At 35.1% G+C, this 22805-nt stretch overlaps 1 protein-coding gene across 1 annotated transcript in view; it reads right to left on the reverse strand.

Moving 5' to 3' along the window:
- Positions 1–12529: 12529 nt before the first annotated feature.
- The window catches only part of FAM171B (family with sequence similarity 171 member B), an 84050-nt gene continuing 73774 nt past the window's right edge, over positions 12530–22805 (reverse strand). The window contains exons 5-8 of the mRNA XM_044666460.1: positions 19209–19379; positions 17853–17969; positions 14383–14506; positions 12530–13883 (exon numbers count right to left, since the gene is read on the reverse strand). Coding sequence (XP_044522395.1) covers positions 12530–13883; positions 14383–14506; positions 17853–17969; positions 19209–19379 — 1766 coding nt within the window. The remainder of the gene's footprint in view (positions 13884–14382; positions 14507–17852; positions 17970–19208; positions 19380–22805) is intronic.

Raw genomic sequence — 22805 nt, forward strand, 5'->3', positions numbered from 1 at the left:
TTGTGGGAAGGAAATAGCCTATGGGAGCCTTATAAACCAACTCCTGGAAGCTGTCCAGTTACCCAAAGAAGTCACGGTAATGCATTGCTGATCATATCAAAGGGGTGAAGATGGGGTCTCATTAGGAAACAGAAGGGCAGACATAAGAGCCAAATATGGTGCCGAATTTGGTCCCATCCATGTGTTAAACTTCTCCTTGGTGGATTAAACAGATCTCAAACAAGCATACTCCCCAAGGGAAGTGAAGCACTGTAGAGAAAAATCTAAGGGCCAAATTAGTGAGAAGTGTATGGTTTTCTAGTGCAGACAAACCCATTCTTCCAAAATCTCTATATAATACCCTATGCAATGCATTGCATGCCAAAGGCCATTATGGGACTCTATCCCTGGTGAATGGAATTCACAGATTCTGGATGGCTCCTGGAATATCCACTTGTGAAATTAGAACATGCCAGAAATGCAAGATTTGCTTGCAGTATAATCAGGGCATGACCAGAATTAAGGGACTAGGTCGCAGACAATTGGCATATACCCCATTTGAGTGCTTACAGATCGATTACATATCAATGCCCAATTGTCATGGATACAAATATGCCCTAGTCATAGTTGACAGGTTAACTTGATGTCCAGAAGTGTTCCCTGCAAAGGAAAACAATGCAGCCTTCGTGGTGAGATATCTCTCACTTCTGAGAGAGATAGTCCCGAGATTTTCAGTACCAGCTAGAATAGACTCAGACCATGGTTCACACTTTTCCCAAAACATACTATATGAGATTTACAAAACCTTAGGAATACAAAGAAGCCTATATAGTGTTTATCACCCTCAGTCATCGGGGCAGATTGAGATTCATAATAAGAAACTTAAAAATTTAATTGGAAAAGTGTGTTCTGAAAGCCATATGAAATGGGTACAAGCACTCTCCATTATTCTCTTTTATTTAAGAAGTCAACCCTGTGGTGACACACACCTATCACCATTTGAACTTTTGTATGGTCATGCTCTATGGCATAGTTCATTCCAGAAGTCAGCTCACTTATCACAGCTTGGAGCTGAATGTCAGCTGCATAAACATATAAAATCTTTAAAGAAAAGACTGGATGAATTGCACAAGCTTGGACTGTTAACTCAGAGAGTTCCTTTAGACTTTAGCCTACATCAGCTTAAACATCATGGAGACATGATCTACATAAGGAGCTTTGCAAGGAAATCTGTTCTAGACCCTAAATGGGTAGGGCCTCACCAAGTACTATTAACTTGCCCAACATGTGTCAAAGTTGAGAACAGAGACCCCTGGGTCCACACCATGCATGTGAAGTCTGTAAAAGGACACGTTGTACATGAAGAACACTATGATACACCAACTGATATAGAGCAACATCAAATGAATACACAAATAGATCCACAGCATACAGAAAGTACTGTTGAAGAAGCTTGAACTGCTTGAAATAAAAAAAAAAACTGGAAAAAAAATTTTTGCAACACAAAATAACACAAAATTAACACAATTATATAACAACAACTACTGTTCCTGTATAAGAAGGTGACAAGTCAACTACCCAGCAAGATGATAGACAACCGGTAAGTATGAATCCAGTACAGAGAAGAAACGAAGAACATAGGTGCTACAACCTGCAGCAATTCACAGCAAAGATGGCATGAAGGAATGGGCAATCACAAGGGAAGTGCAATCTTTATTAAGTACTGTGCAGGAAGAGGACTGGAAGAAGGAATTACATAAGGTTATAATATTATGTCACAACCACACAATACACAAATGAGTGTTATGATGATAATAACAGATAGTTTGGAGAAGCAGATAAATGTGTCAAGGCCAAATAGAGCTTTAAGTCAAGAGCCAGAGATTGACAGGCTACAGTGAGGAAAGGAGGGGGTAAAACACTCAAACCCCTCCCCCTCTAATTGCTTCTGCTTCAGTTGGTAATGAAGACAGGAATAAGATTCCTCTGGTAAGTTTCAGTTATGGCTGAAACTCCAATTGATGTTCTTTTTCTTAAATTTATATTCCTCACAGGTCAGTATGATGAGTATATAGAAATTATTTTATCTAACTGTTGAGGACAGAGGAGATCTTAAACTGGCAGCCAACAGGATTCAACCCAAATGTACAGACTGAATTGTAAGTATCTTCCCAAATAATTATCAGGCACAGATTTGAAGGTAAAAAGTTATATTAGGAATTAACAAGGAAAATTAGAGAAGTTAATGAAGGTTTTAGGATAAAGGAAAGGTGACCCTGAACTGTTAAATTGATGCCCCTTCCCCCCTCCTCACTGGAGGGGAGGAAGCACGTAACTAAAACTGGCTCTCTTGCTATAGATAAATATCTTACTCTCTAATTACTAAGTAATTATATAATTATATTAATGAAGAATAGTAATAACAAATAGGCTAACCCTATGAGTAGAAATCACTAGCTTATGCTACAATGGCCACCTCAGAAGAAACCCCCAGTCAGGAGAAACAAGCAGAGTGTCTGCTCACATCCACTCCCACAAATTAACTGTCTTCAACCCTTCTCAACTGCCCCTCACCCAAAGTTCTCCAGGGGGGTCCCCTGGAATTCTGGGTGAGGCTCTCCCTGTACCTTTGCAGGGATTCCATGCTTTGCATCTGCACACAACAGAGACATCACATGGTAGCATGTATTCCACACTACATATGGCTACACAAGGAGAATTGTGGTTCTCCAATGTTGGCAGAAGATCTGTGCAGTAAAGGGTGAGTATAAGCTTGCACCAGCATTCATTAGTTCATTGCACACAACACAACACTGATTTTTCACCTTTTGACATATATACATATATACAAAGCCACTTAATATGTGATGTTTAAAAAAATCTATTAACTGATGGATGTTTGTCCCAAGTTGTACAGATGTAACAATTCTTTCAACCTTGGCAAAAACACAACCTCTATATTGTTCAGGAAAATCTTTTTGGGGTCTAGAACATCACCAAAAATTTAGATCCTTCTGGAAGTAAATTAAACTAAAGATTTAAAACACCATGCATGCAGAAGCTCTTTTAGACTTCCTGTTTTATATATAACATTTTGGTAGGAACTTCTATTTGGTTCTCTACCTTTAATACAACATTCTTTATTATATATGCATATATATATACATATATATACCTATCATCCACTCAGAAAGTACTAGGTAGCTAAAGTCATTTCTAAAAACCCCTTATCAAATTTCAATTTAAATTCTTAAGTCATTATATTCTCCAATGTTGTATAAGCAACATGTGACCTTGATACGTAAGATGGCAAATCCAGGATACATAAGACTTATAGGCTTTTTACAACTTAAAAAAATTTTTGTGTTAGATGTTTATGGACTTTTTGCAATGATATGTTGTTTAGTAAAATCATAGGGAAATGGTACAGATAAAGAATCATATAATAGAATTAGATTAATACAGGTAAACAGAAAAATTTTAACTTTAAAGAAATCAACAAAAACAATAATATAATATAAGCAAATAACAAGCACTGCAGTCAAAACCCTTTTTACCAATTCCAATAGGCTTGTTTACTATCTTGAGGAGAAAAGTTGAAAATAATTAGCAAGCAATAAATTTTCAGATCTCTTTTTTAAGGTTATTTCCCCTCCCCCAGTATTTTCATCCATTTAGATTTCGTTTGTCAGAGCTCTGAATTTTGTCATAGTGAGGGAGAATTCTGCACAAAGCATAGTGTGCTCAACCCTCATAATGGGTATGGGTAAACAAAAAAATCAAAGGGGTGTGAGGAGATGAATTTCTCCCCAGAATCAAGCTCTCAAAAGCAAGGTATTCAATCAGCACAAAAACCCTCTGGAAAAGAATTAAGCAGATCCAAACTGCAGTTTGTAACTTTACCAATTCAAACTGTTGTTTCAGAGTTTCAAGAATGCTTTGAAACAACATTATTCCTGAAGAGGCTGAATGGGTAAGAGTTATAAGAAAAAACAAAGAGGAAGCAAAATTTCCAGAGAGAGAACAATAGAGTATATTTGCATATGAGAGAGCTGGCCAAAAGGTAGAGACAAAATCCCCTAAATTTCTTTTTGCTCTCAAAAGAAAAGCTGCAGAAGTTCCCTTCCTATGGAAAAAAATATCCCGAGTCACAAGTCTCTCTCAGCAGAAGTCTAGGATCATCTTAAGACTTTGGCTTAAAAAATGGCTAGTGCCAGCTGAAAAATCCACATGGGATGGGGGAAGGGATTGGACGGAAAGATTTTTATATGTCACCGTCTTGAAAAAAAAAAAAAGCAGCTTGGAATGGCTGAGTCTCATGGCAGGTCTAGTCACTGCAAGTGGATGCTTCAGGCTGGGCAGAGAGGTGAGGAATGCTGGCCCCCGGATTGGGAAGTAGGCAGCAGCACAGGGAGACAGGCTTGGGGCTGGTGGAAAGCAGGTGGGTGGGCGTGGCTGGAGAAAAAAACTAACAACTGAAAATCTCTCATAAAAAATATTTGAGAATTCTATCGCTTCATTGTAAGCCATAAATATGGAGATTAAAATTAATATGTGTCGAAGTGGAATCTAGAGACCCAAAACTTGTGGCTTAGTGAGATGTGATGAGCCCCAAGTTTTAGGAATGGCTTGTGGGTCAGAGACCCCCAAAGCTTGTGCTTGTTCCTAGTTCCCTATTCCCCTGAGAATCCACCCTGAAGGGAATCTCAGGCTAGCAGTTGCAGACTGAATAATGGACCCTAGGGTAAATGCTAAATACCCTTTTGTCTTAGGTAGTCTTCCCCTTTGTATCAGAGACCCTTTCCCAGGAAGACACACCTGGGTAGGAACCCTCCTTTAGTATCCATTGTGTAAGCAGCCCCTTCCCTTACACCCTAGCCTCTGGCTAGGATTCCTTTACCAAGCTTGATGGTAAATCCCATCCTTACCAGTATAATGTCAATCATCTTTCCCAGCCCCTGGATCTTCCCAAATGGTATATAAGTTCCCCAATTTCCTTCGTTCCTTGGAGTCCTCATCTAGCGTGCGGTGTCACTCCCAGGGTGTCGGGGAGCAGAGCAAAATGGAGTTCACTCTGCATAAGGCACGGCTCTGTTTTAGAGGCCAAATCAGCCCTGTTCCCCCTTTCACTTGATTAAAGAGTGGTTTTATGACCATTTAATAGTTCTGCGTTTTTTCTAAGTTAACATATGCAAAATACTAAATTTTATATCTATGAATATTTTATTAATAATAAACTAACAGTGACCTAACTAAAAGGTCCCAGGAACCAAAGAGCAGCCTATCCCATTTTAAAAGGGAAGCCCTTTACTCTTTATAATATATAGGCATATAAATCTACTGGATATGATTGTAAAGCACTACACAAGCTTTAATATCAATAAAATATGGTATTGGATATCTCAAGCCAGTATATTTTATGAGGTGAAAGCAAAAAATGACTATTCTACTTAACCATCCTTACAATCCATAATATCTTTCTGCTAAAAGTTTTTTTTTTAATTATGTACGTGCTGTTTCATAAGCCTTTGAGCAGAACTGAAGTGTAAACTAGTATTACCCCTAGATCAGGGGTCTGCAATGTATGGCTCTCAAGCCATACATATCTGGCTCTGCAGGAGCCATAAAGTCAATTTTTTTTTCAGCCACTGTTACAGGAGCGCGCACTTTGAGCACTGTACGGCTCTCACGAAATTACATTTTAAAAAATGGCATTTATGGCTCTCACAGCCAAAAAGGTTGCTGACCCCTGCCCTAGATTATTCATCTTCTATGACTAGCCCAGTTGCTGGCCAAGGTGCTGAACTGGAAGTTGGGTTTTTTAAATTGTTGCAGCAAAGTGGTAGCACAGATTCACCTCTCCTGCTAACAACATAGACTATGCTTACCAATAAAACCCAGGAAGGATGTCTGCTCTTTACTAGTTATCTTTGACAATATACCTGTCAAAGGAACCATGGTATAGAGGAAAATAACACTGGCTACAGTGTTAATAATAATAAGCAAAGAATTTGGGCTTAAAACTGAGCTGTTACCCTGAATAAAGTTTTCTTATTTGAAAATGAGTTAAAATAGTTGATTTTTCAAATCCCTTTTAGTTTTAGATACTTTGATACCTTTCCCCCATCCCCACAAACATATGATGTGAACAGCTCTATCTTCTGTCTTCAATCACTCTCTTATCTGCCCCTATTCAGAAGTCTTAGACATTCTTTGATGAAACTTTTTTTTCCATTTTTGTTTCTTCAAATAATGGGTTTGGGATCATCCAAGTTTTAGCAGTGCTGGAATTCTTGCAGGACAGTGCTATTCTTTTGTATTAATCCTCCACTACCTGTCCTCATTTCATTTCAAAATTTATTTTAGTTGTGAGTTCCTACTTCATTCACAGTGATCTCTCTAGAGAATTCTGTTTTCTTTGAATTATCACTTTGCATCTTTAAGATCCTTTTTACTATGAATGTGTACTTTAAGAAAAATGCAAAATGATTTAGTCTTGGGTGGCCTAAATAATAAATATTAATAAATGTATATCTAAAAGCACAAGAAAATATCACCAAGTTGTCAAATTCCTTTCTGATACAAAAATCAATTTAAAAATCTCTAAGGCCAAAAAGGTTATAAAATGGTACTTGGAAATAGCATATGTTATTTATTTTTATTTTAGAAGCAGCATAGTATGGTGCACAGAAAACCAACATTAAAGCCAGAAAAAACCTGGATTTGAGTTCTTCCTGACACATACTGGCTATCTGATCTTGGGGAAGTCACTTTAACTCTAAGACAATAAGTTTTACATATGCTAACTTATAAATGAGAGAGTTTCCTCTCCTCAAAATTTCCTATACCAATGAAATCACAAGTCCAGTCCTTAAACTCATTCAAAATTATTGTATTTTCTGGAAAAGAAATGGTGAGGCACATGAGGCTAGACAGTTTTGATGCACTTACCCAGGTAGCTATAATGACAATGATTAATATAGCCTGTGATAAAGCAGTTCAGCTTTAAGTAGACTGGGGTCTCTTAGGGATAGGATTATGGGATTACTTTGTCTGTTTTGAAAGAGTCTATATTTGGCACTGGGTTATAATAGAGTCTACAGGGATTTCAACAAGTCTGTGACCTCAACATATTCATTCTGATGGAAGATACTACTCACCCAAAGGAAGACGATCACAATTTAAATAAAAAACAAAAACCAATTCACAAATAGGATCTTTGATATTTGCAATGAATTGTACCCCACTTGTTGACCTTCAAATTGTGAGAAATTGGATGATGTGATAATGAAATTAAATCTGCCCTGCTCATCTTTAGATTTAATCACCAAAGGTGAGAACATCCCCACTTAATTCACAAGTTGGGAGGTCTGTGACCCACCTGTGCTAAAGTGAGTGACAAATCAGAATTTACCAACTGCCTGCTGGGCAGTCCTAAGAAAAATATCTGTTGTGATTGGACACATAAACTAAGAGGAAAACACAGGAAGTGACGCAGAAGCCCCTTTAAAAGAGAGTGACGAGGGGGCAACTGGGTAGCCCAGTGGATTGAGAGTCAGGCCTAGAGATGGGAGGTCCTAGGTTCAAATCTGGCCTCAGACACTTCCCAGCTGTGTGACCCCGGGCAAGTCACTTGACCCCCATTGCCCACTCATACCAATCTTCCACCTATGAGACAATACACAGAAGTTAAGGGTTTAAAAAAAAATTATTAAAAAAAAAAGAGAGAGAGAGAGTGATGACTTCCTGTAACTCTCTTCTTGCTTGTGTCTTGGACCTGAAGAAACTCTTCTTGTTTGTGATTTGGACTTGGAGGAGCTCTGGAACTGGGACCGAGACCTTGGTGAGACTGTTCTTAAAACTTTCCCTTAGAACTACACATGGTGAGTGTGAAGACCAAATCTTCCTGGATTTCTCTAAAGAAACTGCTCTTTCGAAAGAGACTCTGTGACTGAAGCTTTTGCTTCATTCATCTCTGGCCCTCTGGCCTTGGGCTAAAGGCTGAGCCTCCCCCAACTAAGGATTAATTAGATCTGTCTGGGTTGAACAAGGAGGCTGGAGCAAATTACTTAGTGTGTTAGATTAATTATCCTATCTTATGCTCTCTCTGATTTTCTTATTTTATCTTCTTCTCATTTGTAAATAACTTCCATAAAAGTCATTTTGACTTGAGGTTATTCTTTAATTGGGGATTGATAATTATTCAATTCCATGGTGACCAAACTTTAATATTCATCCAAACAAAACTCTTTTTTTAACCCTTTATATTGGCCAAATGTTCATTATATTAATCTAAAACTCATTTAGAAAACATGATCACCCAAGACAGAATAAATTGAAAAGATTCTTCTGTAATAAAGACCCAGTTTTGAAGTTAGAAGCACTTAATTTTCTGGGTCTCTTCTCTCATTTTTAAATGAGCTCATTGTACTAGATAATTTCCAATTCCAAATAAAACTTTCAGCTGCACAGATTATTTGGATCTTTCTTTATGGAAATGTCATCAAGAGAGCCTAATCCACTAAATGCACATTGGCTTAATTAAGTAAAAGAACTTTGGTGACTGGTTAGACTGAAAGTTATAGCTACAATGATTCTTGTGCTATTGTGTGTGTAAGAATATACTTGCTCAATATAACTATTTGGTCTTAGGTTTAAAGATGTTCAGATAACAAAAGAAAGTCAAATTATATCAACTCCCTTTTGACCTTCTCCAATGGCATTTCATCTAACATCACATCATTCTGTAATTTTGATATATACCTTGTGAATCAATCTATTTTTCAAAAGATAAATCTCTTTACAGGGGTATCTAAACAGAAAGGAATTGTTAAAATCAAGAAATAAAGTATAATCTTTGAGAAAGAAAAAATGCAGAGAATTCAAACTGATCTAATAATTAAAGAATAAACAAAGTTTATTTTGTTTCTTTAGGCATTCTTTAGTGAAAACAGGAATGGGCAGAAATAATGGTAATAACACGTTATCCAAATTAGGTATAAACTAATCAATTGTGAGATAGATATGTGCATATATTAGAGATGGTGGGGATTTATTATGAGGTAATATAAAAAATTGAAGCATTAATAATATTTTCATATTATTTTATTGTTTTTAATGAACTGCTTGATAGTTTACAAATCTTTAGCATTATCATTTTGCTATCAATACCGTATTGTTGATCATAAATATACTGAAATGTGAAAAGACACCTCTGATAAAAATACAAAAGATAGAAACACTTAGAAAGGAGGATGCATAACATCAATACAGGTCAGAAATGGAAGGACAGTGAGACCTTTTTTATAACATTGGTATGGATAAACAGAAATAACTGTAAACCAAACCATGTTATATTAGGTTTTTAATATGTGATATAATTATGATTTAGGGAACATCATTTGACCCATGGAATGTTCCAGTCTATGTTATAATGAGCCATACTTTTTATCATACACAATGCTTTAAAAATGATTGCCAAAGCAAGGAACTATTTTTTTGAGAATTTGATGAGCTTCATGCCTTAACTGTGCATTTAAAAAAGGGCCTAATCCCCCATTCAATTTCAAAAATGTTGTAAAAATATATTTTATAAAGGCTCAAGATCATAATATGTATCAAAACAATACATATTACTGTGCTTATTAAATGAATCCATCAGTTAATTGAGGGATAATTTACTTTTTAAAGATATATCCTAAGTATATACAAAGGTTCCATAAATGTTAATAATTTGTGACCAAAATTAATCAATTTTACATTTGCAAAAATTTCTGGAGATTTTCAATTCAAAAATTTAAGAAAGTTATAAGTATCACATGTGTGACTGGCTTTTTGTCACTTGGAGTAAGAAAGGGTAGATGGCTTTGGGCTTTTTTAAAATTTTGTTTTGTTTTTCAACAGGAAAGTATGAATTGTTCTCAAATAAAAGGAATAAATCACCAAGATCATTAGAAAGAATGAACTGCCAATATTCAAACCCAGACCAGAATATGCAAAAAAACCACTTCAAACCTATCTCCAAAACTGATAATCTTTCAAGAAAAATCCTTGAGGTAATTCTCCTCATTGCCCTGGCACACAAATGAACAATCTGAGTGGGTGTCTGCCTAGTGTGATCCTTTCAAGAAACAGGCCCTGAGTTGAGTTCACCCACACAGTCTTATGTCAATACTTTGAATCAACATTCTGTCACTAAAATGGAAAATCAGACTTTTTGGCTGAAAGAAGAAAAAATAATTCTGCTTAAATGACTGAAGAGGTGCTACTTTTTCTGTATAATTTTAACTTCATTCCAACATGAACAATCTGTCAACATTTATTAGATGAGGAAAAAATAAGCACAGGGAATAGTATAAAGGAGAGTTAAATATTACCTACATGGAAAATTCACTGTTCCAACATGAAACATTAGATTTTGTCTTTTTTTAAATTAGCAAAAAAAGGGAAAGGAAAGGAAAATATCTATTTGAGTGATGATATTTTGGCTAACAGAAAAAAATGTGCACTTTTAATATTTTGTTATGTTTTTCTGACAAAGTAAAGGTGTATTAAAGGCACTTCATCATAATATTAATTCCTTGACCTTTTCCATGCTATAACTATTTAAGTCACTTCAATGCATTTTCCATATGGGTGACAAATGATGAATAATCACCAATTGTAGCTCTTAGTCCATTTCTAAAATTTAAGCATAAGGATTATCCAAAGCAATCACCTCTTGAGTTGATTGGAACAATTACTATCTATGATAAAAACAGATACCAAATGGCTGCCAAGAGCTATAAGTTCTCCAAAGAAAATATATCAAATAAAATTATCAGAAAGTCATTTAACAAGTAGAAATACATAGTTGGAAATGTATCATTCTGGGATGAGTTAATATTACCTTTTCCCATTTAAATTTATAATTTTATTAAAGGTTCTTGTCAAATCTGCCATATTCTTTCATGTACTGGACTGTCTAGATCATTCATAGTTATAAGCATCAGATTTGTGTCATGAGTCATTTGTTTCTTTAGTATTACTTGTAAAAAATTTTATTTTCCTTCCTTTTTTGAATCTGGCTAAATATTATTTTTTGAATGACTAAGTCAATAATAGGTTAGGTTTTTCTACTTGCTTTAATTATAACTGGTATGACTTCTAACCTGGAAGTTAATAAAGCAAAATGAGTTACACTATTGTCTTAAGAGAAAAAGGGGGTTCCAGATATTTCATTTTCTGAAAGAATGAAAAAATAAAGAGGTTAATTTATGGTATCTAACACAGATCATCTTATTTCATAATGGTTAATAACCAAACTAAAGGATTACTTGGGCTGGCTATAAAATAGTCATTCTATCACATCAAAGGATGAAAGACATATGGATGTGTTACTTCTAAAATGATAATTTAATTTTTTGAAAAGGTATTTGGTACTTTTAATGATTTAAGATTAAAATCCCTCCACTTTTATGAAATTAATTTTTATTTTTCTCTAAGAATTTTTCATGAATATCAACTAGAATTTTTTATAAATAATATCTAGAAGATATTTTTAGAGCATAAGAAAAATTGCATCATTTTTCTGCTAGCCAAGACACAATATCTCACTGAAAAAAATAGCTTTTCCACAATATTTTAAAAGGTTATCTTCTTTTAAATCAATTTTTAAGTCAAATTTCTGATGTTCATGAAAAACTTCATTGAACGAGACCTCATGATCACTGAGTTAGAAGGAACTCATTAAGTGATTTTAGCATTAATGAAATAAACATGCTTAAAGAAAATAAAATTAGAAACTGAATAGGTTGGACAAAAAGAAAATTCCTTGACATTTTTTACCTTAATTCACTCATCAAGAGAAAGAATTATCATAATTATTATTATCAATTATCAGAATACAGGTCGTTTTCCTCTCTAAGCAAATACTACCAACTTACCACTGACCCAACTTAAGTGAGTTAGGGTGGGATTATTTTGAAGAATGATACACTATACATGCTGTTAATCACACTAAAGGAAAATCCTGTTTCACTTTTAAACTCTAGAATAGTATTGGTCCAAAACATCTATCAAGTTATTTTCAAGCATAAGTAGAGAACAAGGTGATAAATCTTTAGGCATTTCACAAGAAAGCAATAATTGCAGAAGGAAATACTTTAAAATGTTACAAATGGATAGTCATTCCAAGCAAGGACAACATTTTGGGAATCACTTTTGGTGCACACACTTGTCAGCCTCAGCAAAATGCCCACAATATAAATACATTGAGGCTATTTTGTCATTTAAACTTCCTCAAACTCATCACTAATAAAGGAGGAAAACAATTAGAAAGTAAAATGGAATTGGTCAAAAGCTTTCCTCAGTAGTTTTCTCTGAGTAGCAAATTATTATTGTACATTTTACATGTTACTCCTAGGAAATCATGACTGCAATTGTTACCTTGAACTATACCTGTTAATAAGAAATAGCTCAGCCTCAGCTGCTCTTTACAAAAATTCACATTAGGTTTTGTAAGATTTAAGACAGCTCAGTGCCTGTTAGGAAGAGTAAGCATTTTAATGGATTAATTTAAGGGAATGAGTGGCCTCTCCTCTCTCTTTTTCCAGATATTAGTTTTACTATCTTTTTTAGCCAAAATGGTTCTGCCTCTTTTTTTGGTAGGGGACATAGTAGCTTCCAAATCTTCAGCTGTGCTTTTTCTTCTTAGTGACTCTTCCACAGGCTGTTCCATGATCGTCCCACTCCCTCCATCAAGAATGTGCCTTAAAGCTGGATCTTCAGGGGAACAAACAGTGGTTCCACTTTCACTGCTACTCAGGTCTAAATCTTCTAAATAAAGGATCTTGGGTTGATGCATGCTTTTAATGAATGTTTTCTCCCTCTCAAGTTTTCGATTGGAGTGAAGCTCATTCATGTCCACTCCAGAGTCCAGACTGGTATCATTACTTTGGGTTCTTCTCCCCTTTTTCAGATCTATAAAGGAATGCCTCACTTGAGCAATTGGCTTTCCATCCAGAGAAACAAACCAGGCTCTGGGATGTGGTGAGGGCTTTCCTTTGGATAGTTCTAATAGTGTCTGTTCTGAAATGCCTTGAAGTTCAGATGAAAATGGAGTCATTACAACAGCTTCATTAAGTGTCCCTGGAACAGAGACTGATTCTAATAAACTATTAGAATATCGACTCCAGTCTGAAGTTTGGGATGGTAAGCTCTGTTGAACTTCAGGTGTAATTTTCTCCTCTCTTGTGGTAGGGGGCTGCAAATGAGAATGCATTGGCATTTTGGGTAATGTCTGGGTGTAGTTTTCTCGGTTTACTGGTTCCATTAATTGGCCATAGACTACCTGTCCCTTTCTTGGCAAAGTAGCTGACTTAGCAGAATGTAACTGTTCTGGAGAATGAAAAATATCAGATGTCTGAAGAATGGCAATTGGCTGACTGTAGATATGCATCAGTTGTTCAGGTATGTGAGAAAGCCCATACATGTCTTCATTTACTGCAAGATACCTATTTTTTTCTTGAGTATCACCTGTAGATGGAGAGACATTGCTATTACTATATTTCAGTTGAATTGTCTGTCTAGATGCAGTATTATTTTCTAATGACTGGCTTGAGTTTCTTGAATGACTTTTCTGACTGGTTGACAGAAATGAAACTTCTTCATTGTAGATTTTAAAACTGTCCCGAGTTTTCACCACAGATACTCTGTCTTCAGATTCCGACTTTGTAGAATCCTTTTTGCGAGGACTATATGGGGAATTCTTAGAGTGGTACAATTGTAATCTATCCTCAGTTTTTAGTGAACCTTTCATCGAATTTATATGGTTTATGTGACTTGTTGATGTTGTTTGGTCCTTCTTAAGAACCTCAAGTTTTGTGGCATTTCTTTCCCTTTTTTGTGATCCACCACACTTATCCCTATTTTGAAAGAAAACACAAATAATTGTTTAGAATTAATCAGCTGCTAAATCTACTATGTAAATTGAAAAGACTGAGCCAAATTTGGAATATATCCATTGTAAAAACCCTTACCTTCTGTCCTAGAATCAAAACTGTATATTGGTTCCAAGGCAGATAAGCACTAATGTGCTAGGCAATGGGGGTTAAGTAACTTGCCCAGGGTCACATAGTTAGGAAGTATCTGTGACCATATTTGAACCCAGGCCCTCCTGTCTCTAGGCCTGATTCTCAATTGACTGAGTAATCTAGCTACTCCCCAAATATATCAATTTTATGCTAGAAAATCATAAATGAAGAAAATCAATATATTCATTATATTTTTGTTTTTATCAAGGGTCCATATTTACAAAAATATTAAGTATGCTGACAGCAAAGTGAGCATTTTATGAATTTATTCAAAATATTTTTCTGAGTGTTTATTAATACTTGGACACAGACTAATCAATTTTATCCTTACCTGCAATAACAAAGAAGAACAGCAAAAAAGCCAATGAGAATGACAACTGTACCACCCAATATGGCTGTCAGAAACACTGTGTGGTAGGCAGTTATGTCCTTGGAGACTTCACTCACAAGTGAACCTAAAACATTCAATACAAATATACACATGCAAAAATGATTTGGGCACAAATATTTCCTTCAGAGACAATTTCTTAAGTAGAGCATCTCCTATGATCCTAAACATTTCTGATATAAAATTTCTCATATTACTTTTCTATTTAATCTCTATCTTCTTTCATTTCTTCCCAATTGTCAAGAAATAGCAAAACAGCATACTGACATACCCATAGGAATTGTACTAGGATTATATTTAATACAAATTCATTGTGTTACACCATAGCAGGAAAACCATCTAATAGTTGCCCTGATAAACATTGTCTTCACTGAGAGCCAGGGATGACTCAGGCATGCAGGGATTTTGTGAAAGGAAACCCTTTGTTGTTCAAGGCACCTGCTCAGGTATGATCTAGGCACTCTAGGCACTCCAGTAAGGTTAAGAATGCTTATTCAGAGCAGATGAGTGAATCTCAAATGCTAGTCAAGTATGAGTGGGTCAGCACCATCCCCTCACTAGTCAGTTGGTCAATAAGTTTTTTATTTATTAAGCACTTACTATTTAAAAGGAAATGTGTTTAAGTACTAGAGAAAGAATATCCATTAAGAGGGAGATTCTTCATAGAGTTCTTGGAAGGGAAGGGAGAAAGGAATAAATATTTATTAAGTACCTTCTATGTGCCATGCACTGTGCTAAGTGCTTTATAAATATCTCATTTTATCTCCACAGCAACACTGGTGCTAGGTGCTATTATGATCCCCATTTTGCAAATGAGAAAAATAAACAAATGAGAAAAATAAGGCAGAGGCTAAGTGACTTGCCCAGGGTCATAAAGGTAGTAAGTACCTAATATTGAATTGGAACGCATCCTCAATTCTCCATCTGCTATGCTGCCTCGCTGTCACCAATGTTTATTCAAGCCAAACTAAAGACACATAAGTCCCTCTTTACTACAAATGCTCATCCAGATCAAGAGCAATGGAGGAGTGGAGTTATTTATGATTATACAAAATACAAGGTTGGTAGAAGGATGGATATTACATTTATAAGGCATAAATCTGTTGGCCTCTCCTCTGCCAATGTTCTTCATTACAAAAGTGAGGTAGTAACTTGATTTTCATCATAGGCAACTATTCTTCCTCCATAGAATCCCTAGCTTATTTAAGAAATTGAGAAGGTGATCTACCTCAAAATCCAGGTTTGGGAACGTGATCAAAAATTGCATGTGCAAAAAAGAGGAGAGCAGGAAAATGTAAGACACGAACATAAAAGAAGTGAAAACCCGTTTATGTTCATACTAGTCGGCTCCAATCCCAAGTGATTAGAAAACTGGTTATTCTTCTATCAATAGTTATGAAATGAGCCCTATAATGTTTTGTTTCCATTTTTCCCTAAAAAAGACAACCTACTCTTGAAACTTCTTTAATCTTAGTCTATTATGCCTAATATTTCCTGTTTCAATAAAATTTAATTTCAGTACTTAATTTAAGGTAACTGACTTTTAAACTTTTAAATCCTAAATATAAAGTGATGTTAAATACATAAGCACTTATACCAATAATGGAATGATTTTTTTAATCAATTCAGCTTGTTAGTTTGAGTGTAAAAAGTAAATGCATGAAAATGAGAACTAGAAGGGACCTTAGAGATCATATCATTAAAACCCCTCATTTCACAAAGGAGGAAAAAGACCTGAAAACTTGGATAAATTTTCCAAGGTTATACACTCGGTTAGCAGCTGAACCAAGGCCAGAATCCAGCTTTCCTTATGCTCCAAAGTTCTTTTCAGTAGATTATGCAGAAGAAAAGTAAGATGGAAGAGTGGAGAAAGTACCGATTTGAGATTCAGTATTTAAATCCAGGCTTTTACACCTACAAAATGTATGATGTTGGGCAAGTCAGGTAATCCTTCTGGGCCTATAAATCCCAGCAGCTATAAAATGAAGGAACTGACTAGGTGATTTCCAAAGTCTCTTACAAATTTTGACTCTAGAGGGATGGGTTAAGTATCTTCTTACTACTAGTAATTTGCAAAAAGTAGGCACTTGATAAATGTTTACTGAATTACTGAACAGAAATTATTTTTCAAATGACAATTAAAAAGCAATTTTTTGCTTCCATTCATAGAGATTAAACTTCCACAAAATCATTTCACATGGAATAAACAGAAAACTACTAAATTAGAACTTTTACCTACTTCAGAATAATACTATATTTTCTATAATTTATAACACCATCTTCTTTAAACTGATTATTTCCAATCTGTTTTTAGTTAGTGTCATATTTGTCTAAAGGTCCAGAGTATTCCTCATGGTACTTGTATTAAAAATTAAATGTCTTGGACCTGAGCTTCTAGTAATATCAAATGAAATATTAATTGTTCTTTTCATCAATATTTCATTGCGTGTATGGCCAGACAGCTTGGGAAGGCCACATGCTATTTTGCATAAATAAATACTAAAGAGAACCACCTCCTGGGATTGAATTAAATAGCTTTTTTAAAATGCTGGCTTCAAATCATGAAGAGAAAGAATTTCCCTTTTGATCATAATATGATTAATGGACAAATATCAATAATTGAGTTCATAACTAGGTTTCACAAAACAATGTTTTTTTAAAGTAGAGATCATGTCTTAGTTGTAATGAGCTGGATCTAATTTTAGTGCTCTATCCTTTTTATTGGAAACAATGTCAATACAAATTAAGTAAAAATTAAATGAAATTTAAAAAAAATTATAAAAGGCCTAGAGAAAGCCTCAATATAACTGATTTTAAAATAATTATCTAATGGAGTGCTTTAGAGATAAAGGTGAAATCTTGGGATTTTCTCTGCCCTTAGCAATTTTAAAATTTGTTTCACTCTTTTTCATTGCACAAGCAGAATGGAATATGAGAAGGATTTTTTTACATTTAAAATTCATCACTCAATAAAATCTTAAGACAGATGCCAGAGAAGGCTGAACAAAAGTAGAATAGGCTGCCTTAAGGTGAAGCAAGTACCCCATTAATGGAGATATTCGAGCAAAAGTTGCATTACTGTTATTATTACTGTTTCTGTTAATAATAAGTTCTTTGGTCAGGTTGGACAGCTGGTTAAAAACCAACCAAACACTAGACAGATCTACTTAAAATAGAATATCTTTTATTTTATACCATGATGACTTTGTTTAAAAAGTTATAAAACCACCTAGAGTAAATTAAATAAGATTATGTTCAAACTAAGATAATACTAGTTTCACTTGAATGCAAACAAAAAAAATCTTTAAACTGTGATCTTTTTCATTAAGATTCACTACCAAGGAATAACTAATTTAAACAAGTATAAAAATGATTTGCTAGCACTAAATTCTTGTTTGCTTTTTAAGTATTACCTCTGGTTCCAGGAAGTGGTGCTGCAATCCAATATCCTAAATGTGGAGCCACATATGTCCATACTAAATGGTCATTAAATTTCTTGACCATTCCTAAGCCACGATTCACCCAAGCACCTGGAAAAGAAACCAAATAATTTCCAGTTAGCCAGGAACTAGATGCAGAACATTTTATTTTTAAACTATCTCTTTCAAAATATAACAGTTGGACATATTTTAGGGCTGGTAGAATAAATTTTCTGATATCTGGGATTGGATACATATCAGACCAATATACCAAAATACTTTTTCAAAGAATATTCTGAAAAATTCAAACTAAACATAATGAGATCAGAGAGTAACCCCTCATTTGAAAAATTTACTATTGGTCAAATAAGATAATAAGGCTTCAGGGAAATGCCAAGAAATGGGGACTTTTTGCTATGCCCAATAAAAATCCTAATTTATCACCAAATAGCATTTAAATTAGCTTTAATTACATATCAAAAGACAAGAGCAATAGAGTTCAGATAGTTATAAACTTCAGAAGTCATCAAGTCTAACTCCCTAATTTTACAGAAGACAAAGCTGAAGCACAGAGGGGTTAAGTGACCTGCCCAAGGGGCCGCTAAACTTGAAAATATCTGATTCAGAATTTGAACTCATCTTTCTGACTCCAGTTTCTGTGCTCTATGCACAAATGCCACTTAACTGACTATATAGCTGACTATAAATTAATATGTCATGGTTAGGCCATCCAATCTATATTTTTTGAAGATCTCTATAAACTGTCCCTTTATGCCTTGGAGATGGTGATTTGCCTCTTTACTACAGAGTGTATACACATACACGTGTATGAATGTGTGTGTGAATAAAACAGAAGATATTTGTCTAAATATCTTAAATTTACTCTTTCATTCTGGTTGTGATATAAACTTTTTAAGGAAATATCTAAGAAGATATATCCTATATCCAATGAGATTTTACTGTATTAAAGGGAAAATACATGCATATTATTTTTCTCTTTAAAACTCAATGATAGAGAGAGATGTCAAAAATGATTAGGAAGTTTTGTTTTGGGGGGAGGTGAAGATGTAGAAAATAAAATGTTTTTCTTAGATATAATGTTATGTATTAATTGCACTTAGCAAAAAATCAATGCTCAATATATACTTGTTTTTGTAAAAGGAGTAATTTGCCCAAATATTCCCTAATCGACTTATGAAATACTACAAGTATCTAAAATTTTTACATACTGAAAAATATGACAAAATACATAACATTACTGAAATGTCATGTCAGATAACCTAACCTGTTTTAAAAGCTATTTGATGCTTCATATTTCTTGGGGAATATTCACCTTTAGAGTCCACATACCAGTTTTCATGTCAAATGTCCAAGCAGGTAGAGCATCCCCTGCCTTTGCAGTGCTTGGGTCTAGGAGGGGGAGAGTAATTTGAATAGATCCATCCACATTTAGTTCTTTCCCTCCAGAATATATATTCACACATATTGCAGCAAGAGGAGTCAATTCAATGCTTTTAAAACCTAAAAATGAAAGACTGTTTTTGCTTCAGGGTATCAAACATAAAGTCTGTGCGAAAGTGATATGGAAAGGCAAAGTGAAGAACCAAAACATCAGATGCTTCTAACTTTTCAAGAGCTTTCTTTTTATCCTAAATAAGTATATACAGATCAAAACTTTGTCCTTTTACTAGAAGGACATGTATGCATATTTACATTCTGATTTAAAATTAAAATGTCAAATTGCTAATGTAGTAATTTTAAAAATAACAGTGGATTGAACTGTAACCTGATGACACTGTATCTTTGAAAAACTTTATTATCCATATAATTAATATTAGTATATCCTAAGAAGTCACCGAGAAGATGAACCCCCTTCCCCAAACCCAGGAAAAACTCACAGAAAATGATGCAAAGTGAGGTAAGCAGAGCCAGGAGAACATTGTACACAGCAACAACAATAAAATATGATGATCAGTTGTGAAGGACTTAACTATTATCAGCAAAGTAAGGATTCTAATGTCACACAGCCAGTGTTTGAGGCAAGATCTGAACTCAGGAAAATGAGTCTTCCTAACTCCAGCCTCAGGACTCTATAAACTACACTACCTAGGTGCCCACCTCACATATAATAAGTGTTTAATAGATATTTATTGACTAACCATTAACTTTACAGATTTCTACACTCAAGAAATCAAATCAATCATGTAAACATGGAAAAAGGGGCAGCTGAGTAGCTCAGTGGATTGAGAGTCAGGCCTAGAGACTGGAGGTCCTAGGTTCAAATCCAGCCTCAGACATTTCCCAGCTGTGTGACCCTGGGCAAGTCACTTGACCCCCATTGCCCACCCTCACCACTCTTCCACCAAGAAGCCAATACAAAGAAGTTAAGGGTTTAAAAATAAGATAAAACAATAAACATGGAAAAAACCCTCAAAATAAATAAATCAATAATTTTGAAAACAAATCAGATAAGAGTAGCTATAATGACAAAAATAGCAGCTAACGTTGTCTCTTGGTATTTTGGGTTGTAGAAACTGTCTTTTCAACACTTATCACCTTTGCTTCCCTACTGCCAACATTTCCTCTATACCCTCCACTCTATTTGCATTTGTAATAGAAGCTGGACAGTTACTCACAGGGTGCCCAACAGGTGTGGGATAAGGCTTTAGGAGATAGTGCTAAAAACAAACAAAGAAACCATACCTGAAGCTCATCCTAGCCCAAAGCTAATCCTCTTAAGGAAAGCTTCCATCCTCTACCATTCCTACCAGGCACCAGGTTGTTTCTTCATGACTTTTCTTCCCTTATAAGGCTGCCCTCATATTTTTGCCTATATAAAAATTTTAGCTAAGATTTGAGGTATAAATGGGTACAACATGGCTGATAAAATACAGCTTCTTGATGGCAGGCATTGTTTCATTTCCTTTTATTTTCATTTTCTCTAATACATAGGCATGGAGCCTTGTCTACAGTAGGTGCTTAATAAAGGATTGTTGATCTGAGACACCATCTCACACCTAGCAGTTTGGCTAATAAGACAGCAAAGGAAGGTAATAAATGGTGGAGGGGATGTGGCAAAATTGGGACATTAATGCACTGTGGTGGAGTTGTGAATTGAACCAACCATTCTGGAAAGCAATTTGGAACTATGCCCAAAGGGCTTTAAAAAGACTGGATCATTGCCCTTTGATCTAGCCATACCACTGCTGAATTTATACCCCAAAAAGATCATAAGGAAAAATATTTGTAGCTGCGCTTTTTGTGATGGCAAAAAATAGAAAAATGAGGTGATGCCCTTCAATTGGGGAATGGCTAAACAAATTGTGTTATCTGTTGGTGATGGAATACTATTGTGCTCAAAGAAATAATGAACTGGAGGAATTCCATGTGAGCTGGAATGAGCTCCAGAGTGATTGATGCAGAGTTAAAGGAGCAGAACCAGGAGAACATTGTACACAGAGACTAATACAATGTGGCACAATTGAATGTAATGGACTTCTCTACTAGCAGCAATGCAAGGATCCAGGACAATTCTGAGGGACTTAGGAGAAAGAATGTTATCCACATCCAGAGAAAGAACAATGGGAGTAGAAACACAGAGGAAAAACAACTGCTTGATCACATGGGTCAATGGGGATATGATTGCGGATGTAGACTCTAAATGATCACCCTAGTGCAAATATTAATAAATGGAAATAGGTCTTGATCAACGCCACATGTAAAACCCAGTGGAATTACTGTTGGCTATGGGAGGAAGTTGGGAGGGAGAGAAAGAACATGATTCATGTAACCATGGAAAATATCCTTAATTAATTAACTGAACTTAAATTCTTAAAAAAGAATAAAGAATTGTTGAAATGAAAAAAAAAATCAAATCGATCTGTGATCTCACTGAAATTCTTGTTCTCTCCAGTGACAGAGATGGTAAGCCATCCAAATATGCCAATCTTCTGACACATTCATTTCCTTCCATGAATTTGTCAGAGGAGTTCCACATATTAGGGGCCTTCCTCACTATCCATAATATAGTTTTCAGGGGAGAACTCTAATTGCCCATCTCTAATCTTCCCACATGCCATCAAATTTTTTATGATATACTTCCTTGATAAGAACTTTTATAATCCTCACCTTTAAAATCTCTGATTGAGTGTATATTTATGCATATAAATATATACACATTAGTATATAAATATATATATATATATGTTCCATCATATCCTATTTACATCCACCACTGTCCTCTATGTGATATTTATTGGAGGTGAAATATATTTCATTTCTCATTGCTATACAGTAATAGCAGCAGAATATTGGTATTAAGAAGATAGACCTTTGTTTCTAGAATTAGCTAGGGGTCTTTAAATGTGTTTAAAAATTTCTGATGGCCATCTAATCCAGTCTCCTACTATTTAACTCTGCTTCTAATTTCTTAAGTCACGGGTTCTCTGGAGAAAACATGTGGATTGTCCAACCAAATGTTGTCAATCCATGTAATAGCCAACGACTCATTCATTCTTAACTACATGGATGTTCAAAGCAAACTCTTTTGAGGGGCCAGAGGTCTTTTGAAGGAAGCACTGCAATGTGCAAGGGTTAGCTGTGACCAGAACAATATGATCCAGAAGCAGGGACATCTAGAGGACCTCTTCATACATAGGGAATTCTTCTTTCACTTGGACTTGAGTTGGATCTCCTCTATCATAATAGTGAATGCCTTTCATTAAAATGTCTCCCTTATTTTATGTCTCACTTGCTGTTTATGATTAATGGATCATCGAGCAATTGTTATATCTCTCAAGAAATCAGTGTGGATGATTATATTTGGATGGATGACTCTTTGTCAAAAGAGAGGCTCTATGATGGCACTTTGCTTCACAAAGCCAAATGCTTTTAATTAAACCACACACAGTGGGATTATATATTCTCTCTATCTTCAGTCAGTTGTAA

This window comes from Gracilinanus agilis, chromosome 3, assembly GCF_016433145.1.
Source record: "Gracilinanus agilis isolate LMUSP501 chromosome 3, AgileGrace, whole genome shotgun sequence".
NCBI lineage: Eukaryota > Metazoa > Chordata > Mammalia > Didelphimorphia > Didelphidae > Gracilinanus > Gracilinanus agilis.